This window comes from Oncorhynchus nerka, linkage group LG2, assembly GCF_034236695.1.
Source record: "Oncorhynchus nerka isolate Pitt River linkage group LG2, Oner_Uvic_2.0, whole genome shotgun sequence".
NCBI classification, from domain to species: domain Eukaryota; kingdom Metazoa; phylum Chordata; class Actinopteri; order Salmoniformes; family Salmonidae; genus Oncorhynchus; species Oncorhynchus nerka.
This window is the reverse complement of record NC_088397.1, coordinates 98898039-98912605: the sequence shown is the minus strand read 5'-3', so window position 1 is coordinate 98912605 and position 14567 is coordinate 98898039. Positions and strand designations below refer to the sequence as shown.

The following is a 14567-nucleotide window of genomic DNA, read 5'->3' as shown; positions in this document are numbered from 1 at the left end:
CCATTACTTTCTGTAGTTCCCTAGTCCCCCCCCATTACTTTCTGTAGTTCCCTAGTCCCCCCCATTACTTTCTGTAGTTCCCTAGTTCCCCCCATTACTTTCTGTAGTTCCCTAGTCCCCCCCATTACTTTCTGTAGTTCCCTAGTTCCCCCCATTACTTTCTGTAGTTCCCTAGTTCCCCCCATTACTTTCTGTAGTTCCCTAGTCCCCCCATTACTTTCTGTAGTTCCCTAGTCCCCCATTACTTTCTGTAGTTCCCTAGTTCCCCCCATTACTTTCTGTAGTTCCCTAGTCCCCCCCCATTACTTTCTGTAGTTCCCTCCCCCCATTACTTTCTGTAGTTCCCTAGTCCCCCATTACTTTCTGTAGTTCCCTAGTTCCCCCATTACTTTCTGTAGTTCCTAGTTCCCCCCATTACTTTCTGTAGTTCCCTAGTCCCCCCCATTACTTTCTGTAGTTCCTAGTCCCCCCATTACTTTCTGTAGTTCCCCCCATTACTTTCTGTAGTTCCCTAGTTCCCCCCATTACTTTCTGTAGTTCCCTAGTTCCCCCCATTACTTTCTTTAGTTCCCTAGTTCCCCCCATTACTTTCTGTAGTTCCCTAGTTCCCCCCATTACTTTCTGTAGTTCCCTAGTCCCCCCATTACTTTCTGTAGTTCCCTAGTTCCCCCATTACTTTCTGTAGTTCCCTAGTCCCCCCCATTACTTTCTGTAGTTCCCTAGTCCCCCCATTACTTTCTGTAGTTCCCTAGTCCCCCCCATTACTTTCTGTAGTTCCCTAGTCCCCCCCCATTACTTTCTGTAGTTCCCTAGTCCCCCCATTACTTTCTGTAGTTCCCTAGTCCCCCCCATTACTTTCTGTAGTTCCCTAGTCCCCCCCATTACTTTCTGTAGTTCCCTAGTTCCCCCCCATTACTTTCTGTAGTTCCCTAGTCCCCCCCCATTACTTTCTGTAGTTCCCTAGTTCCCCCCATTACTTTCTGTAGTTCCCTAGTCCCCCCCATTACTTTCTAGTTCCTGTAGTTAGTTCCCCCCATTACTTTCTGTAGTTCCTAGTCCCCCCATTACTTTCTGTAGTTCCCTAGTCCCCCCCCATTACTTTCTGTAGTTCCCTAGTCCCCCCCATTACTTTCTGTAGTTCCCTAGTCCCCCCCATTACTTTCTGTAGTTCCCTAGTTCCCCCCCATTACTTTCTGTAGTTCCCTAGTTCCCCCCCCCATTACTTTCTGTAGTTCCCTAGTCCCCCATTACTTTCTGTAGTTCCTAGTCCCCCCATTACTTTCTGTAGTTCCCTAGTACCCCCATTACTTTCTGTAGTTCCCTAGTCCCCCCATTACTTTCTGTAGTTCCCTAGTCCCCCCCATTACTTTCTGTAGTTCCCTAGTCCCCCCATTACTTTCTGTAGTTCCCTAGTCCCCCCATTACTTTCTGTAGTTCCCTAGTCCCCCCCATTACTTTCTGTAGTTCCCTAGTCCCCCCCCCATTACTTTCTGTAGTTCCCTAGTCCCCCCCATTACTTTCTGTAGTTCCCTAGTTCCCCCCATTACTTTCTGTAGTTCCTAGTCCCCCCATTACTTTCTGTAGTTCCCTAGTTCCCCCCATTACTTTCTGTAGTTCCCTAGTCCCCCCCATTACTTTCTGTAGTTCCCTAGTTCCCCCATTACTTTCTGTAGTTCCCTAGTCCCCCCCCATTACTTTCTGTAGTTCCCTAGTTCCCCCCATTACTTTCTGTAGTTCCCTAGTTCCCCCCCATTACTTTCTGTAGTTCCCTAGTTCCCCCCATTACTTTCTGTAGTTCCCCCCCCCATTACTTTCTGTAGTTCCCTAGTTCCCCCCATTACTTTCTGTAGTTCCCCTAGTTCCCCCCATTACTTTCTAGTTCCCTAGTCCCCCCATTAGTTCCCTAGTCCCCCCATTACTTTCTGTAGTTCCCCCCATTACTTTCTGTAGTTCCCTAGTCCCCCCATTACTTTCTGTAGTTCCCTAGTCCCCCCATTACTTTCTGTAGTTCCTAGTCCCCCCATTACTTTCTGTAGTTCCCTAGTCCCCCCATTACTTTCTGTAGTTCCCTAGTCCCCCCATTACTTTCTGTAGTTCCTAGTTCCCCCCCCATTACTTTCTGTAGTTCCCTAGTTCCCCCATTACTTTCTGTAGTTCCCTAGTCCCCCCATTACTTTCTGTAGTTCCCTAGTCCCCCATTACTTTCTGTAGTTCCCTAGTCCCCCCCCATTACTTTCTGTAGTTCCCTAGTCCCCCCATTACTTTCTGTAGTTCCCTAGTCCCCCCATTACTTTCTGTAGTTCCCTAGTTCCCCCCATTACTTTCTGTAGTTCCCTAGTCCCCCCCATTACTTTCTGTAGTTCCCTAGTCCCCCCCCCATTACTTTCTGTAGTTCCTGTAGTTCCCCCCCATTACTTTCTGTAGTTTAGTTCCCCCCATTACTTTCTGTAGTTCCCTAGTCCCCCCCATTACTTTCTGTAGTTCCCTAGTCCCCCCCATTACTTTCTGTAGTTCCTAGTCCCCCCATTACTTTCTGTAGTTCCCTAGTCCCCTCCCCCATTACTTTCTGTAGTTCCCTAGTTCCCCCATTACTTTCTGTAGTTCCCTAGTTCCCCCCATTACTTTCTGTAGTTCCCTAGTTCCCCCCCATTACTTTCTGTAGTTCCCTAGTCCCCCCCCATTACTTTCTGTAGTTCCCTAGTCCCCCATTACTTTCTGTAGTTCCCTAGTCCCCCCATTACTTTCTGTAGTAGTCCCCCCCATTACTTTCTGTAGTTCCCTAGTCCCCCCATTACTTTCTGTAGTTCCCTAGTCCCCCCCCATTACTTTCTGTAGTTCCCTAGTCCCCCCCATTACTTTCTGTAGTTCCTAGTCCCCCCATTACTTTCTGTAGTTCCTAGTCCCCCCATTACTTTCTGTAGTTCCCTAGTCCCCCCCATTACTTTCTGTAGTTCCCCTAGTCCCCCCATTACTTTCTGTAGTTCCCTAGTCCCCCCCATTACTTTCTGTAGTTCCCTAGTCCCCCCATTACTTTCTGTAGTTCCCTAGTCCCCCCATTACTTTCTGTAGTTCCCCCCATTACTTTCTGTAGTCCCCCCCCCCATTACTTTCTGTAGTTCCCTAGTCCCCCCCCCATTACTTTCTGTAGTTCCTAGTTCCCCCCATTACTTTCTGTAGTTCCCTAGTCCCCCCCCCATTACTTTCTGTAGTTCCTAGTCCCCCCCATTACTTTCTGTAGTTCCCTAGTCCCCCCCCCCCATTACTTTCTGTAGTTCCCTAGTCCCCCCCATTCTTTCTGTAGTTCCCTAGTCCCCCCCATTACTTTCTGTAGTTCCCTAGTCCCCCATTACTTTCTGTAGTTCCCTAGTTCCCCCCATTACTTTCTGTAGTTCCCTAGTTCCCCCCATTACTTTCTGTAGTCCCCTAGTTCCCCCCATTACTTTCTGTAGTTCCCATTAGTCCCCCATTACTTTCTGTAGTTCCCTAGTCCCCCCATTACTTTCTGTAGTTCCCTAGTTCCCCCCATTACTTTCTGTAGTTCCCTAGTCCCCCATTACTTTCTGTAGTTCCCTAGTCCCCCCCATTACTTTCTGTAGTTCCCCCCATTACTTTCTGTAGTTCCCTAGTTCCCCCCATTACTTTCTGTAGTTCCCTAGTCCCCCCATTACTTTCTGTAGTTCCCTAGTTCCCCCATTACTTTCTGTAGTTCCCTAGTCCCCCCCCATTACTTTCTGTAGTTCCCTAGTCCCCCCATTACTTTCTGTAGTTCCCTAGTCCCCCCATTACTTTCTGTAGTTCCCTAGTTCCCCCCCCATTACTTTCTGTAGTTCCCTAGTTCCCCCCATTACTTTCTTCTGTAGTTCCCTAGTTCCCCCATTACTTTCTGTAGTTCCCTAGTCCCCCCCATTACTTTCTGTAGTTCCCTAGTTCCCCCCATTACTTTCTGTAGTTCCCTAGTCCCCCCCATTACTTTCTGTAGTTCCCTAGTCCCCCCATTACTTTCTGTAGTTCCCTAGTCCCCCCCATTACTTTCTGTAGTTCCCTAGTTCCCCCCATTACTTTCTGTAGTTCCCTAGTCCCCCATTACTTTCTGTAGTTCCCTAGTCCCCCCCCCATTACTTTCTGTAGTTCCCTAGTCCCCCCATTACTTTCTGTAGTTCCCTAGTCCCCCCCATTACTTTCTGTAGTTCCTAGTCCCCCCATTACTTTCTGTAGTTCCCTAGTCCCCCCATTACTTTCTGTAGTTCCCTAGTCCCCCCATTACTTTCTGTAGTTCCCTAGTCCCCCCCCATTACTTTCTGTAGTTCCCTAGTCCCCCCCATTACTTTCTGTAGTTCCCTAGTCCCCCCCATTACTTTCTGTAGTTCCCTAGTCCCCCCATTACTTTCTGTAGTTCCCTAGTCCCCCCATTACTTTCTGTAGTTCCCTAGTCCCCCCATTACTTTCTGTAGTTCCCTAGTCCCCCCATTACTTTCTGTAGTTCCTAGTCCCCCCATTACTTTCTGTAGTTCCTAGTCCCCCCCCATTACTTTCTGTAGTTCCCTAGTCCCCCCATTACTTTCTGTAGTTCCCTAGTCCCCCCATTACTTTCTGTAGTTCCCTAGTCCCCCCCATTACTTTCTGTAGTTCCCTAGTTCCCCCCCATTACTTTCTGTAGTTCCCTAGTCCCCCCATTACTTTCTGTAGTTCCCTAGTCCCCCCCATTACTTTCTGTAGTTCCCTAGTTCCCCCCATTACTTTCTGTAGTCCCCCCATTAGTAGTTCCCCCCATTACTTTCTGTAGTTCCCTAGTTCCCCCCATTACTTTCTGTAGTTCCCTAGTTCCCCCATTACTTTCTGTAGTTCCCTAGTCCCCCATTACTTTCTTAGTTCCTAGTCCCCCCATTACTTTCTGTAGTTCCCCCCATTACTTTCTGTAGTTCCCTAGTCCCCCCCCATTACTTTCTGTAGTTCCCTAGTCCCCCATTACTTTCTGTAGTTCCCTAGTTCCCCCCCATTACTTTCTGTAGTTCCTAGTCCCCCCATTACTTTCTGTAGTTCCCTAGTCCCCCCCCATTACTTTCTGTAGTTCCCTAGTTCCCCCCATTACTTTCTGTAGTTCCCTAGTTCCCCCATTACTTTCTGTAGTTCCCTAGTTCCCCCCCATTACTTTCTGTAGTTCCCTAGTTCCCCCATTACTTTCTGTAGTTCCCCCCCATTACTTTCTGTAGTTCCCTAGTCCCCCCATTACTTTCTGTAGTTCCCTAGTCCCCCCATTACTTTCTGTAGTTCCTAGTCCCCCCATTACTTTCTGTAGTTCCCTAGTCCCCCCATTACTTTCTGTAGTTCCCTAGTCCCCCCCATTACTTTCTGTAGTTCCCTAGTCCCCCCATTACTTTCTGTAGTTCCCTAGTCCCCCCATTACTTTCTTAGTTCCCTAGTCCCCCCATTACTTTCTGTAGTTCCCTAGTCCCCCCATTACTTTCTGTAGTTCCCTAGTCCCCCCATTACTTTCTGTAGTTCCCTAGTCCCCCCCATTACTTTCTGTAGTTCCCTAGTCCCCCCCCCATTACTTTCTGTAGTTCCCTAGTCCCCCCATTACTTTCTGTAGTTCCCTAGTCCCCCCATTACTTTCTGTAGTTCCCCCCCCTAGTCTAGTCCCCCCATTACTTTCTGTAGTTCCCTAGTTCCCCCCATTACTTTCTGTAGTTCCCTAGTCCCCCCATTACTTTCTGTAGTTCCCTCCCATTACTTTCTGTAGTTCCCTAGTTCCCCCCATTACTTTCTGTAGTTCCCTAGTCCCCCCCATTACTTTCTGTAGTTCCCTAGTTCCCCCATTACTTTCTGTAGTTCCCTAGTCCCCCCATTACTTTCTGTAGTTCCCTAGTTCCCCCCATTACTTTCTGTAGTTCCCTAGTTCCCCCCCATTACTTTCTGTAGTTCCCTAGTTCCCCCATTACTTTCTGTAGTTCCCTAGTTCCCCCCCATTACTTTCTGTAGTTCCCTAGTTCCCCCCCATTACTTTCTGTAGTTCCCTAGTTCCCCCCATTACTTTCTGTAGTTCCCTAGTTCCCCCCATTACTTTCTGTAGTTCCCTAGTCCCCCCCATTACTTTCTGTAGTTCCCTAGTCCCCCCATTACTTTCTGTAGTTCCCCCCATTACTTTCTGTAGTTCCTAGTCCCCCATTACTTTCTGTAGTTCCCTAGTCCCCCCATTACTTTCTGTAGTTCCCTAGTCCCCCCATTACTTTCTGTAGTTCCCTAGTCCCCCCATTACTTTCTGTAGTTCCCTAGTCCCCCCCATTACTTTCTGTAGTTCCCTAGTTCCCCCCATTACTTTCTGTAGTTCCCCCCATTACTTTCTGTAGTTCCCTAGTCCCCCCATTACTTTCTGTAGTTCCCCCATTACTTTCTGTAGTTCCCTAGTCCCCCCATTACTTTCTGTAGTTCCCTAGTCCCCCCATTACTTTCTGTAGTTCCCTAGTCCCCCCATTACTTTCTGTAGTTCCCTAGTTCCCCCATTACTTTCTGTAGTTCCCTAGTTCCCCCATTACTTTCTGTAGTTCCTAGTCCCCCCCATTACTTTCTGTAGTTCCTAGTCCCCCATTACTTTCTGTAGTCCCTAGTCCCCCCCATTACTTTCTGTAGTTCCCTAGTCCCCCCATTACTTTCTGTAGTTCCCTAGTCCCCCCATTACTTTCTGTAGTTCCCTAGTCCCCCCATTACTTTCTGTAGTTCCCTAGTCCCCCCATTACTTTCTGTAGTTCCCTAGTCCCCCCCATTACTTTCTGTAGTTCCCTAGTCCCCCCATTACTTTCTGTAGTCCCTAGTCCCCCCCCATTACTTTCTGTAGTTCCCTAGTTCCCATTACTTTCTGTAGTTCCCCCCATTACTTTCTGTAGTTCCCTAGTCCCCCCATTACTTTCTGTAGTCCCCTAGTCCCCCATTACTTTCTGTAGTTCCCTAGTCCCCCCCATTACTTTCTGTAGTTCCCTAGTCCCCCCATTACTTTCTGTAGTTCCCTAGTCCCCCCCCCCATTACTTTCTGTAGTTCCCTAGTCCCCCCCATTACTTTCTGTAGTTCCCTAGTCCCCCCCATTACTTTCTGTAGTTCCTAGTCCCCCCATTACTTTCTGTAGTTCTAATTACCTGTAGTCCCTAGTTCCCATTACTTTCTGTAGTTCCCCCCCATTACTTTCTGTAGTTCCCTAGTCCCCCCCATTACTTTCTGTAGTTCCCTAGTCCCCCCATTACTTTCTGTAGTTCCCTAGTCCCCCCCATTACTTTCTGTAGTTCCCTAGTCCCCCCCCATTACTTTCTGTAGTTCCCTAGTTCCCCCATTACTTTCTGTAGTTCCCTAGTCCCCCCATTACTTTCTGTAGTTCCCTAGTTCCCCCCCATTACTTTCTGTAGTTCCCTAGTTCCCCCCATTACTTTCTGTAGTTCCCTAGTCCCCCATTACTTTCTGTAGTTCCCTAGTTCCCCCCCATTACTTTCTGTAGTTCCCTAGTTCCCCCCATTACTTTCTGTAGTTCCCTAGTCCCCCCATTACTTTCTGTAGTTCCCCCCATTACTTTCTGTAGTTCCCTAGTCCCCCCATTACTTTCTGTAGTTCCCTAGTCCCCCCATTACTTTCTGTAGTTCCCTAGTCCCCCCATTACTTTCTGTAGTTCCCCCCCATTACTTTCTGTAGTTCCCTAGTCCCCCCATTACTTTCTGTAGTTCCCTAGTCCCCCGCATTACTTTCTGTAGTTCCCTAGTTCCCCCCATTACTTTCTGTAGTTCCCCCCCATTACTTTCTGTAGTTCCCTAGTTCCCCCCCATTACTTTCTGTAGTTCCCTAGTTCCCCCCCATTACTTTCTGTAGTTCCCTAGTTCCCCCCATTACTTTCTGTAGTTCCCTAGTTCCCCCCATTACTTTCTGTAGTTCCCTAGTTCCCCCATTACTTTCTGTAGTTCCCTAGTTCCCCCCATTACTTTCTGTAGTTCCCTAGTTCCCCCCATTACTTTCTGTAGTTCCCCTAGTTCCCCCCATTACTTTCTGTAGTTCCCTAGTTCCCCCCATTACTTTCTGTAGTTCCCTTACTTTCCCCCATTACTTTCTGTAGTTCCCTAGTCCCCCATTACTTTCTGTAGTTCCCTAGTCCCCCCCCATTACTTTCTGTAGTTCCCTAGTCCCCCCCATTACTTTCTGTAGTTCCCCCCCCCATTACTTTCTGTAGTTCCCTAGTCCCCCCCATTACTTTCTGTAGTTCCCTAGTTCCCCCCCATTACTTTCTGTAGTTCCCCCCATTACTTTCTGTAGTTCCCTAGTTCCCATTACTTTCTGTAGTCCCCCCATTACTTTCTGTAGTTCCCTAGTTCCCCCATTACTTTCTGTAGTTCCCTAGTTCCCCATTACTTTCTGTAGTTCCCTAGTCCCCCCCCATTACTTTCTGTAGTTCCCTAGTCCCCCCATTACTTTCTGTAGTTCCCTAGTCCCCCCATTACTTTCTGTAGTTCCCTAGTCCCCCCCATTACTTTCTGTAGTTCCCTAGTCCCCCATTACTTTCTGTAGTTCCCTAGTCCCCCCATTACTTTCTGTAGTTCCCTAGTCCCCCCCATTACTTTCTGTAGTTCCCTAGTCCCCCCCATTACTTTCTGTAGTTCCCTAGTCCCCCCCATTACTTTCTGTAGTTCCCTAGTCCCCCATTACTTTCTGTAGTTCCCTAGTCCCCCCCCATTACTTTCTGTAGTTCCCTAGTCCCCCCATTACTTTCTGTAGTTCCTAGTCCCCCCATTACTTTCTGTAGTTCCCTAGTTCCCCCATTACTTTCTGTAGTTCCCCCCATTACTTTCTGTAGTTCCCTAGTTCCCCCATTACTTTCTGTAGTTCCCTAGTTCCCCCCATTACTTTCTGTAGTTCCCTAGTTCCCCCCATTACTTTCTGTAGTTCCCTAGTTGCCCCCCATTACTTTCTGTAGTTCCCTAGTTCCCCCCCCATTACTTTCTGTAGTTCCCTAGTTCCCCCATTACTTTCTAGTTCCCTAGTTCCCCCCATTACTTTCTGTAGTTCCCTAGTCCCCCCATTACTTTCTGTAGTTCCCTAGTTCCCCCCCATTACTTTCTGTAGTTCCCCCCATTACTTTCTGTAGTCCCCCCATTACTTTCTGTAGTTCCCTAGTTCCCCCCATTACTTTCTGTAGTTCCCTAGTCCCCCCATTACTTTCTGTAGTTCCCTAGTTCCCCCCATTACTTTCTGTAGTTCCCTAGTTCCCCCTCATTACTTTCTGTAGTTCCCTAGTCCCCCCATTACTTTCTGTAGTTCCCTAGTTCCCCCATTACTTTCTGTAGTTCCCTAGTTCCCCCCATTACTTTCTGTAGTTCCCTAGTCCCCCCATTACTTTCTGTAGTTCCCTAGTTCCCCCCATTACTTTCTGTAGTCCCCCCCCCATTACTTTCTGTAGTTCCCTAGTCCCCCCATTACTTTCTGTAGTTCCCTAGTCCCCCCATTACTTTCTGTAGTTCCCTAGTCCCCCCATTACTTTCTGTAGTTCCCTAGTCCCCCCCATTACTTTCTGTAGTTCCCTAGTCCCCCCATTACTTTCTGTAGTTCCCTAGTCCCCCCCCATTACTTTCTGTAGTTCCCTAGTCCCCCATTACTTTCTGTAGTTCCCTAGTCCCCCATTACTTTCTGTAGTTCCCTAGTCCCCCCCATTACTTTCTGTAGTTCCCTAGTCCCCCCATTACTTTCTGTAGTCCCCTAGTTCCCCCCCATTACTTTCTGTAGTTCCCTAGTCCCCCCCATTACTTTCTGTAGTCCCCCCCCATTACTTTCTGTAGTTCCCTAGTCCCCCCATTACTTTCTGTAGTTCCCTAGTTCCCCCCCATTACTTTCTGTAGTTCCCTAGTCCCCCCATTACTTTCTGTAGTTCCCTAGTCCCCCCATTACTTTCTGTAGTTCCCTAGTCCCCCCCATTACTTTCTGTAGTTCCCTAGTCCCCCCCATTACTTTCTGTAGTTCCCTAGTTCCCCCCATTACTTTCTGTAGTTCCCTAGTTCCCCCCCATTACTTTCTGTAGTTCCCTAGTCCCCCCCATTACTTTCTGTAGTTCCCTAGTCCCCCCATTACTTTCTGTAGTTCCCTAGTCCCCCCCATTACTTTCTGTAGTCCCCCATTACTTTTGTAGTCCCCCCCCATTACTTTCAGTTCCCTAGTCCCCCCATTACTTTCTGTAGTCCCCCATTACTTTCTGTAGCCCCCCATTACTTTCTGTAGTTCCCTAGTCCCCCCATTACTTTCTGTAGTTCCCTAGTCCCCCCCCATTACTTTCTGTAGTTCCCTAGTCCCCCCCATTACTTTCTGTAGTTCCCTAGTCCCCCCCATTACTTTCTGTAGTTCCCTAGTCCCCCCCATTACTTTCTGTAGTTCCCTAGTCCCCCCATTACTTTCTGTAGTTCCCCCCATTACTTTCTGTAGTCCCCCATTACTTTCTGTAGTTCCCTAGTCCCCCCCCCATTACTTTCTGTAGTTCCCTAGTCCCCCCATTACTTTCTGTAGTTCCCTAGTTACCCCGCTTACCTTCTGAAGTTGTTTAATGATATCCTCATCTTTGTTGAGGAAGGGCTTGTACGCGCTGTAGACTCCTGCAATGGAACACACAAAGTAGTTTCACACAGTGAAGACACAATGTGGATATGAAAACACTAGTTTCACACAGTGAAGGGCATTGTCGGTCCTGGACGTTTAATATTAGGGAAGACAGTTATTTTTCTAAGAGCATGGCCTTATTTCTATTACAGCATATTGGATGACTGTAATTCATATTCCGTTCACCCAGTTCAATGTAACATGGACATGTTAAGGCTACTAAAATGTTTCCTATACTCTTGCTACAACATAGCATACGAATTAAAGTTCATAAAGTGTAGGTGCGGTGCACAAGTCGAGGCACAAGTTGGCGTAATCAAGGTGACGGACAATACCACTTTACACTCTTGATCTACGGTGTAATCATTAGTCAAAACAAGAGTTTCTATTGGACAAATTCAGCTAGGTTTATCCCTGTTTCCTTCCGTTTTAAGAAACACTTTTCAACAGAAATCAATGAAATGAGAACCAAGAGCCTCCTAGGTTTTGTATTGAAGTCAATGTACCCAGAGGAGGACGGAAGCTAGCTGTCCTCCGGCTACACCATGGTGCTACGCCACAGAGTGCTGTTGAGGCTACTATATACCTTAATTGCAAAACAGTGTGTTACTAAATTATTGAGAATATGTTACATACATGTATATAAAGGACAACTTTAATATTTTACTCTTTTTACAAAATTCACTGAGTAAGTGGATCCTCCCCTTTCTCCTCTGAGCAACCTTCATTGGTGAAGGGGGAATGTAGATATTAAAACACCAGCAGCCATCCATTCCAGTCATGTGTAGGGATGTAAAAACACCAGCAGCCATCCATTCCAGTCATGTGTAGGGTTGTAAAAACAACAGCAGCCATCCATTCCAGTCATGTGTAGGGATGTAAAAACACCAGCGGCCATCCATTCCAGTCATGTGTAGGGATGTAAAAACACCAGCAGCCATCCATTCCAGTCATGTGTAGGGTTGTAAAAACACCAGCAGCCATCCATTCCAGTCATGTGTAGGGATGTAAAAACAAAACACCAGCAGCCATCCATTCCAGTCATGTGTAGGGATGTAAAAACACCAGCCAGCCATCCATTCCAGTCATCCAGTGTAGGGATGTAAAAACACCAGCAGCCATCCATTCCAGTCATGTGTAGGGATGTAAAAACACCAGCAGCCATCCATTCCAGTCATGTGTAGGGATGTAAAAACACCAGCAGCCATCCATTCCAGTCATGTGTAGGGATGTAAAAACACCAGCAGCCATCCATTCCAGTCATGTGTAGGGATGTAAAACACCAGCAGCCATCCATTCCAGTCATGTGTAGGGATGTAAAAACACCAGCAGCCATCCATTCCAGTCATTGTGTAGGGATGTAAAAACACCAGCAGCCATCCATTCCAGTCATGTGTAGGGATGTAAAAACACCAGCAGCCATCCATTCCAGTCATGTGTAGGGATGTAAAAACACCAGCAGCCATCCATTCCAGTCATGTGTAGGGATGTAAAAACACCAGCAGCCATCCATTCCAGTCATGTGTAGGGATGTAAAAACACCAGCAGCCATCCATTCCAGTCATGTGTAGGGATGTAAAAACACCAGCAGCCATCCATTCCAGTCATGTGTAGGGATGTAAAAACACCAGCAGCCATCCATTCCAGTCATGTGTAGGGATGTAAAAACACCAGCAGCCATCCATTCCAGTCATGTGTAGGGATGTAAAAACACCAGCAGCCATCCATTCCAGTCATGTGTAGGGATGTAAAAACACCAGCAGCCATCCATTCCAGTCATGTGTAGGGTAGGGATGTGTAAAAACACCAGCAGCCATCCATTCCAGTCATGTGTAGGGATGTAAAACACCAGCAGCCATCCATTCCAGTCATGTGTAGGGATGTAAAAACACCAGCAGCCATCCATTCCAGTCATGTGTAGGGATGTAAAAACACCAGCAGCCATCCATTCCAGTCATGTGTAGGGATGTAAAAACACCAGCAGCCATCCATTCCAGTCATGTGTAGGGATGTAAAAACACCAGCAGCCATCCATTCCAGTCATGTGTAGGGATGTAAAAACACCAGCAGCCATCCATTCCAGTCATGTGTAGGGATGTAAAAACACCAGCAGCCATCCATTCCAGTCATGTGTAGGGATGTAAAAACACCAGCAGCCATCCATTCCAGTCATGTGTAGGGATGTAAAAACACCAGCAGCCATCCATTCCAGTCATGTGTAGGGATGTAAAAACACCAGCAGCCATCCATTCCAGTCATGTGTAGGGATGTAAAAACACCAGCAGCCATCCATTCCAGTCATGTGTAGGGATGTAAAAACACCAGCAGCCATCCATTCCAGTCATGTGTAGGGTTGTAAAAACACCAGCAGCCATCTCCATTCCAGTCATGTGTAGGGTGTAGCAGGTCATGTGTAGGGATGTAAAAACACCAGCAGCCATCCATTCCAGTCATGTGTAGGGATGTAAAAAAAACACCAGCAGCCATCCATTCCAGTCATGTGTAGGGATGTAAAAACACCAGCAGCCATCCATTCCAGTCATGTGTAGGGATGTAAAAACACCAGCAGCCATCCATTCCAGTCATGTGTAGGGTTGTAAAAACACCAGCAGCCATCCATTCCAGTCATGTGTAGGGATGTAAAAACACCAGCAGCCATCCATTCCAGTCATGTGTAGGGTTGTAAAAACACCAGCAGCCATCCATTCCAGTCATGTGTAGGGATGTAAAAACACCAGCAGCCATCCATTCCAGTCATGTGTAGGGATGTAAAAACACCAGCAGCCATCCATTCCAGTCATGTGTAGGGATGTAAAAACACCAGCAGCCATCCATTCCAGTCATGTGTAGGGTTGTAAAAACACCAGCAGCCATCCATTCCAGTCATGTGTAGGGATGTAAAAACACCAGCAGCCATCCATTCCAGTCATAGGGTGTAGCAGGATGTAAAAACACCAGCAGCCATCCATTCCAGTCATGTGTAGGGTTGTAAAAACACCAGCAGCCATCCATTCCAGTCATGTGTAGGGATGTAAAAACACCAGCAGCCATCCATTCCAGTCATGTGTAGGGTTGTAAAAACACCAGCAGCCATCCATTCCAGTCATGTGTAGGGTTGTAAAAACACCAGCAGCCATCCATTCCAGTCATGTGTAGGGATGTAAAAACACCAGCAGCCATCCATTCCAGTCATGTGTAGGGTTGTAAAAACACCAGCAGCCATCCATTCCAGTCATGTGTAGGGATGTAAAAACACCAGCAGCCATCCATTCCAGTCATGTGTAGGGATGTAAAAACACCAGCAGCCATCCATTCCAGTCATGTGTAGGGTTGTAGGGATGTAAAAACACCAGCAGCCATCCATTCCAAAACACCAGCAGCCATCCATTCCAGTCATGTGTAGGGATGTAAAAACACCAGCAGCCATCCATTCCAGTCATGTGTAGGGTTTTAAAACTCCAGAAACTTTCACAAAATACGAAGATTTTTCAGAAATCCCAGAAACAAGCATTTTTGGAATCATCCATCCTGGAATTCTTCAACCAAGATTACATTTTTTTAATTAATTTTTTTTAAACAGGGAATTTTGCAACCCTAGTCATGTGAGAGTAAAGCCTCTGCTCAATCACCTGGCTTAGAGTCCAGGGTCTTCAGGTTCTTCAGCTTCTTGACCTTCATCTGCTTGACAGTCTCTCCAGCCTGCTTCATGTCTCCAATACGGATGATGTGAGGCCAGTGTTGGAGGGTCTTCGCAAAGAACGGGTTGGTCACGCCAAGAATCACAGATGGCCTGAGAGACCGGCACAAAGACAGACACACAGGCACAAAGACAGACACGTGTTAATACATCATAGTAGCTCTACTTGTCAACAAAAGCATGTCTGACTGGCGTCTGTGTTCCATTTGCTCCCTAAAAACAACATAGCTAGACAAATCAAATGTGAAGTAAGAAGAGATT

The 14567-nt window shown here is 47.1% G+C and overlaps 1 protein-coding gene across 2 annotated transcripts in view; it reads right to left on the bottom strand.

The window, feature by feature from the left end:
- Positions 1 to 14567, bottom strand: part of dennd6aa (DENN/MADD domain containing 6Aa) — an 85222-nt gene that overhangs the window by 35931 nt on the left and 34724 nt on the right. For both annotated transcript variants that reach the window (XM_065004702.1, XM_065004704.1), the window contains 2 exons: positions 14239 to 14399; positions 10541 to 10605 (listed from right to left, as the gene is read on the bottom strand). In XM_065004702.1, coding sequence (XP_064860774.1) covers positions 10541 to 10605; positions 14239 to 14399 — 226 coding nt within the window. The remainder of the gene's footprint in view (positions 1 to 10540; positions 10606 to 14238; positions 14400 to 14567) is intronic.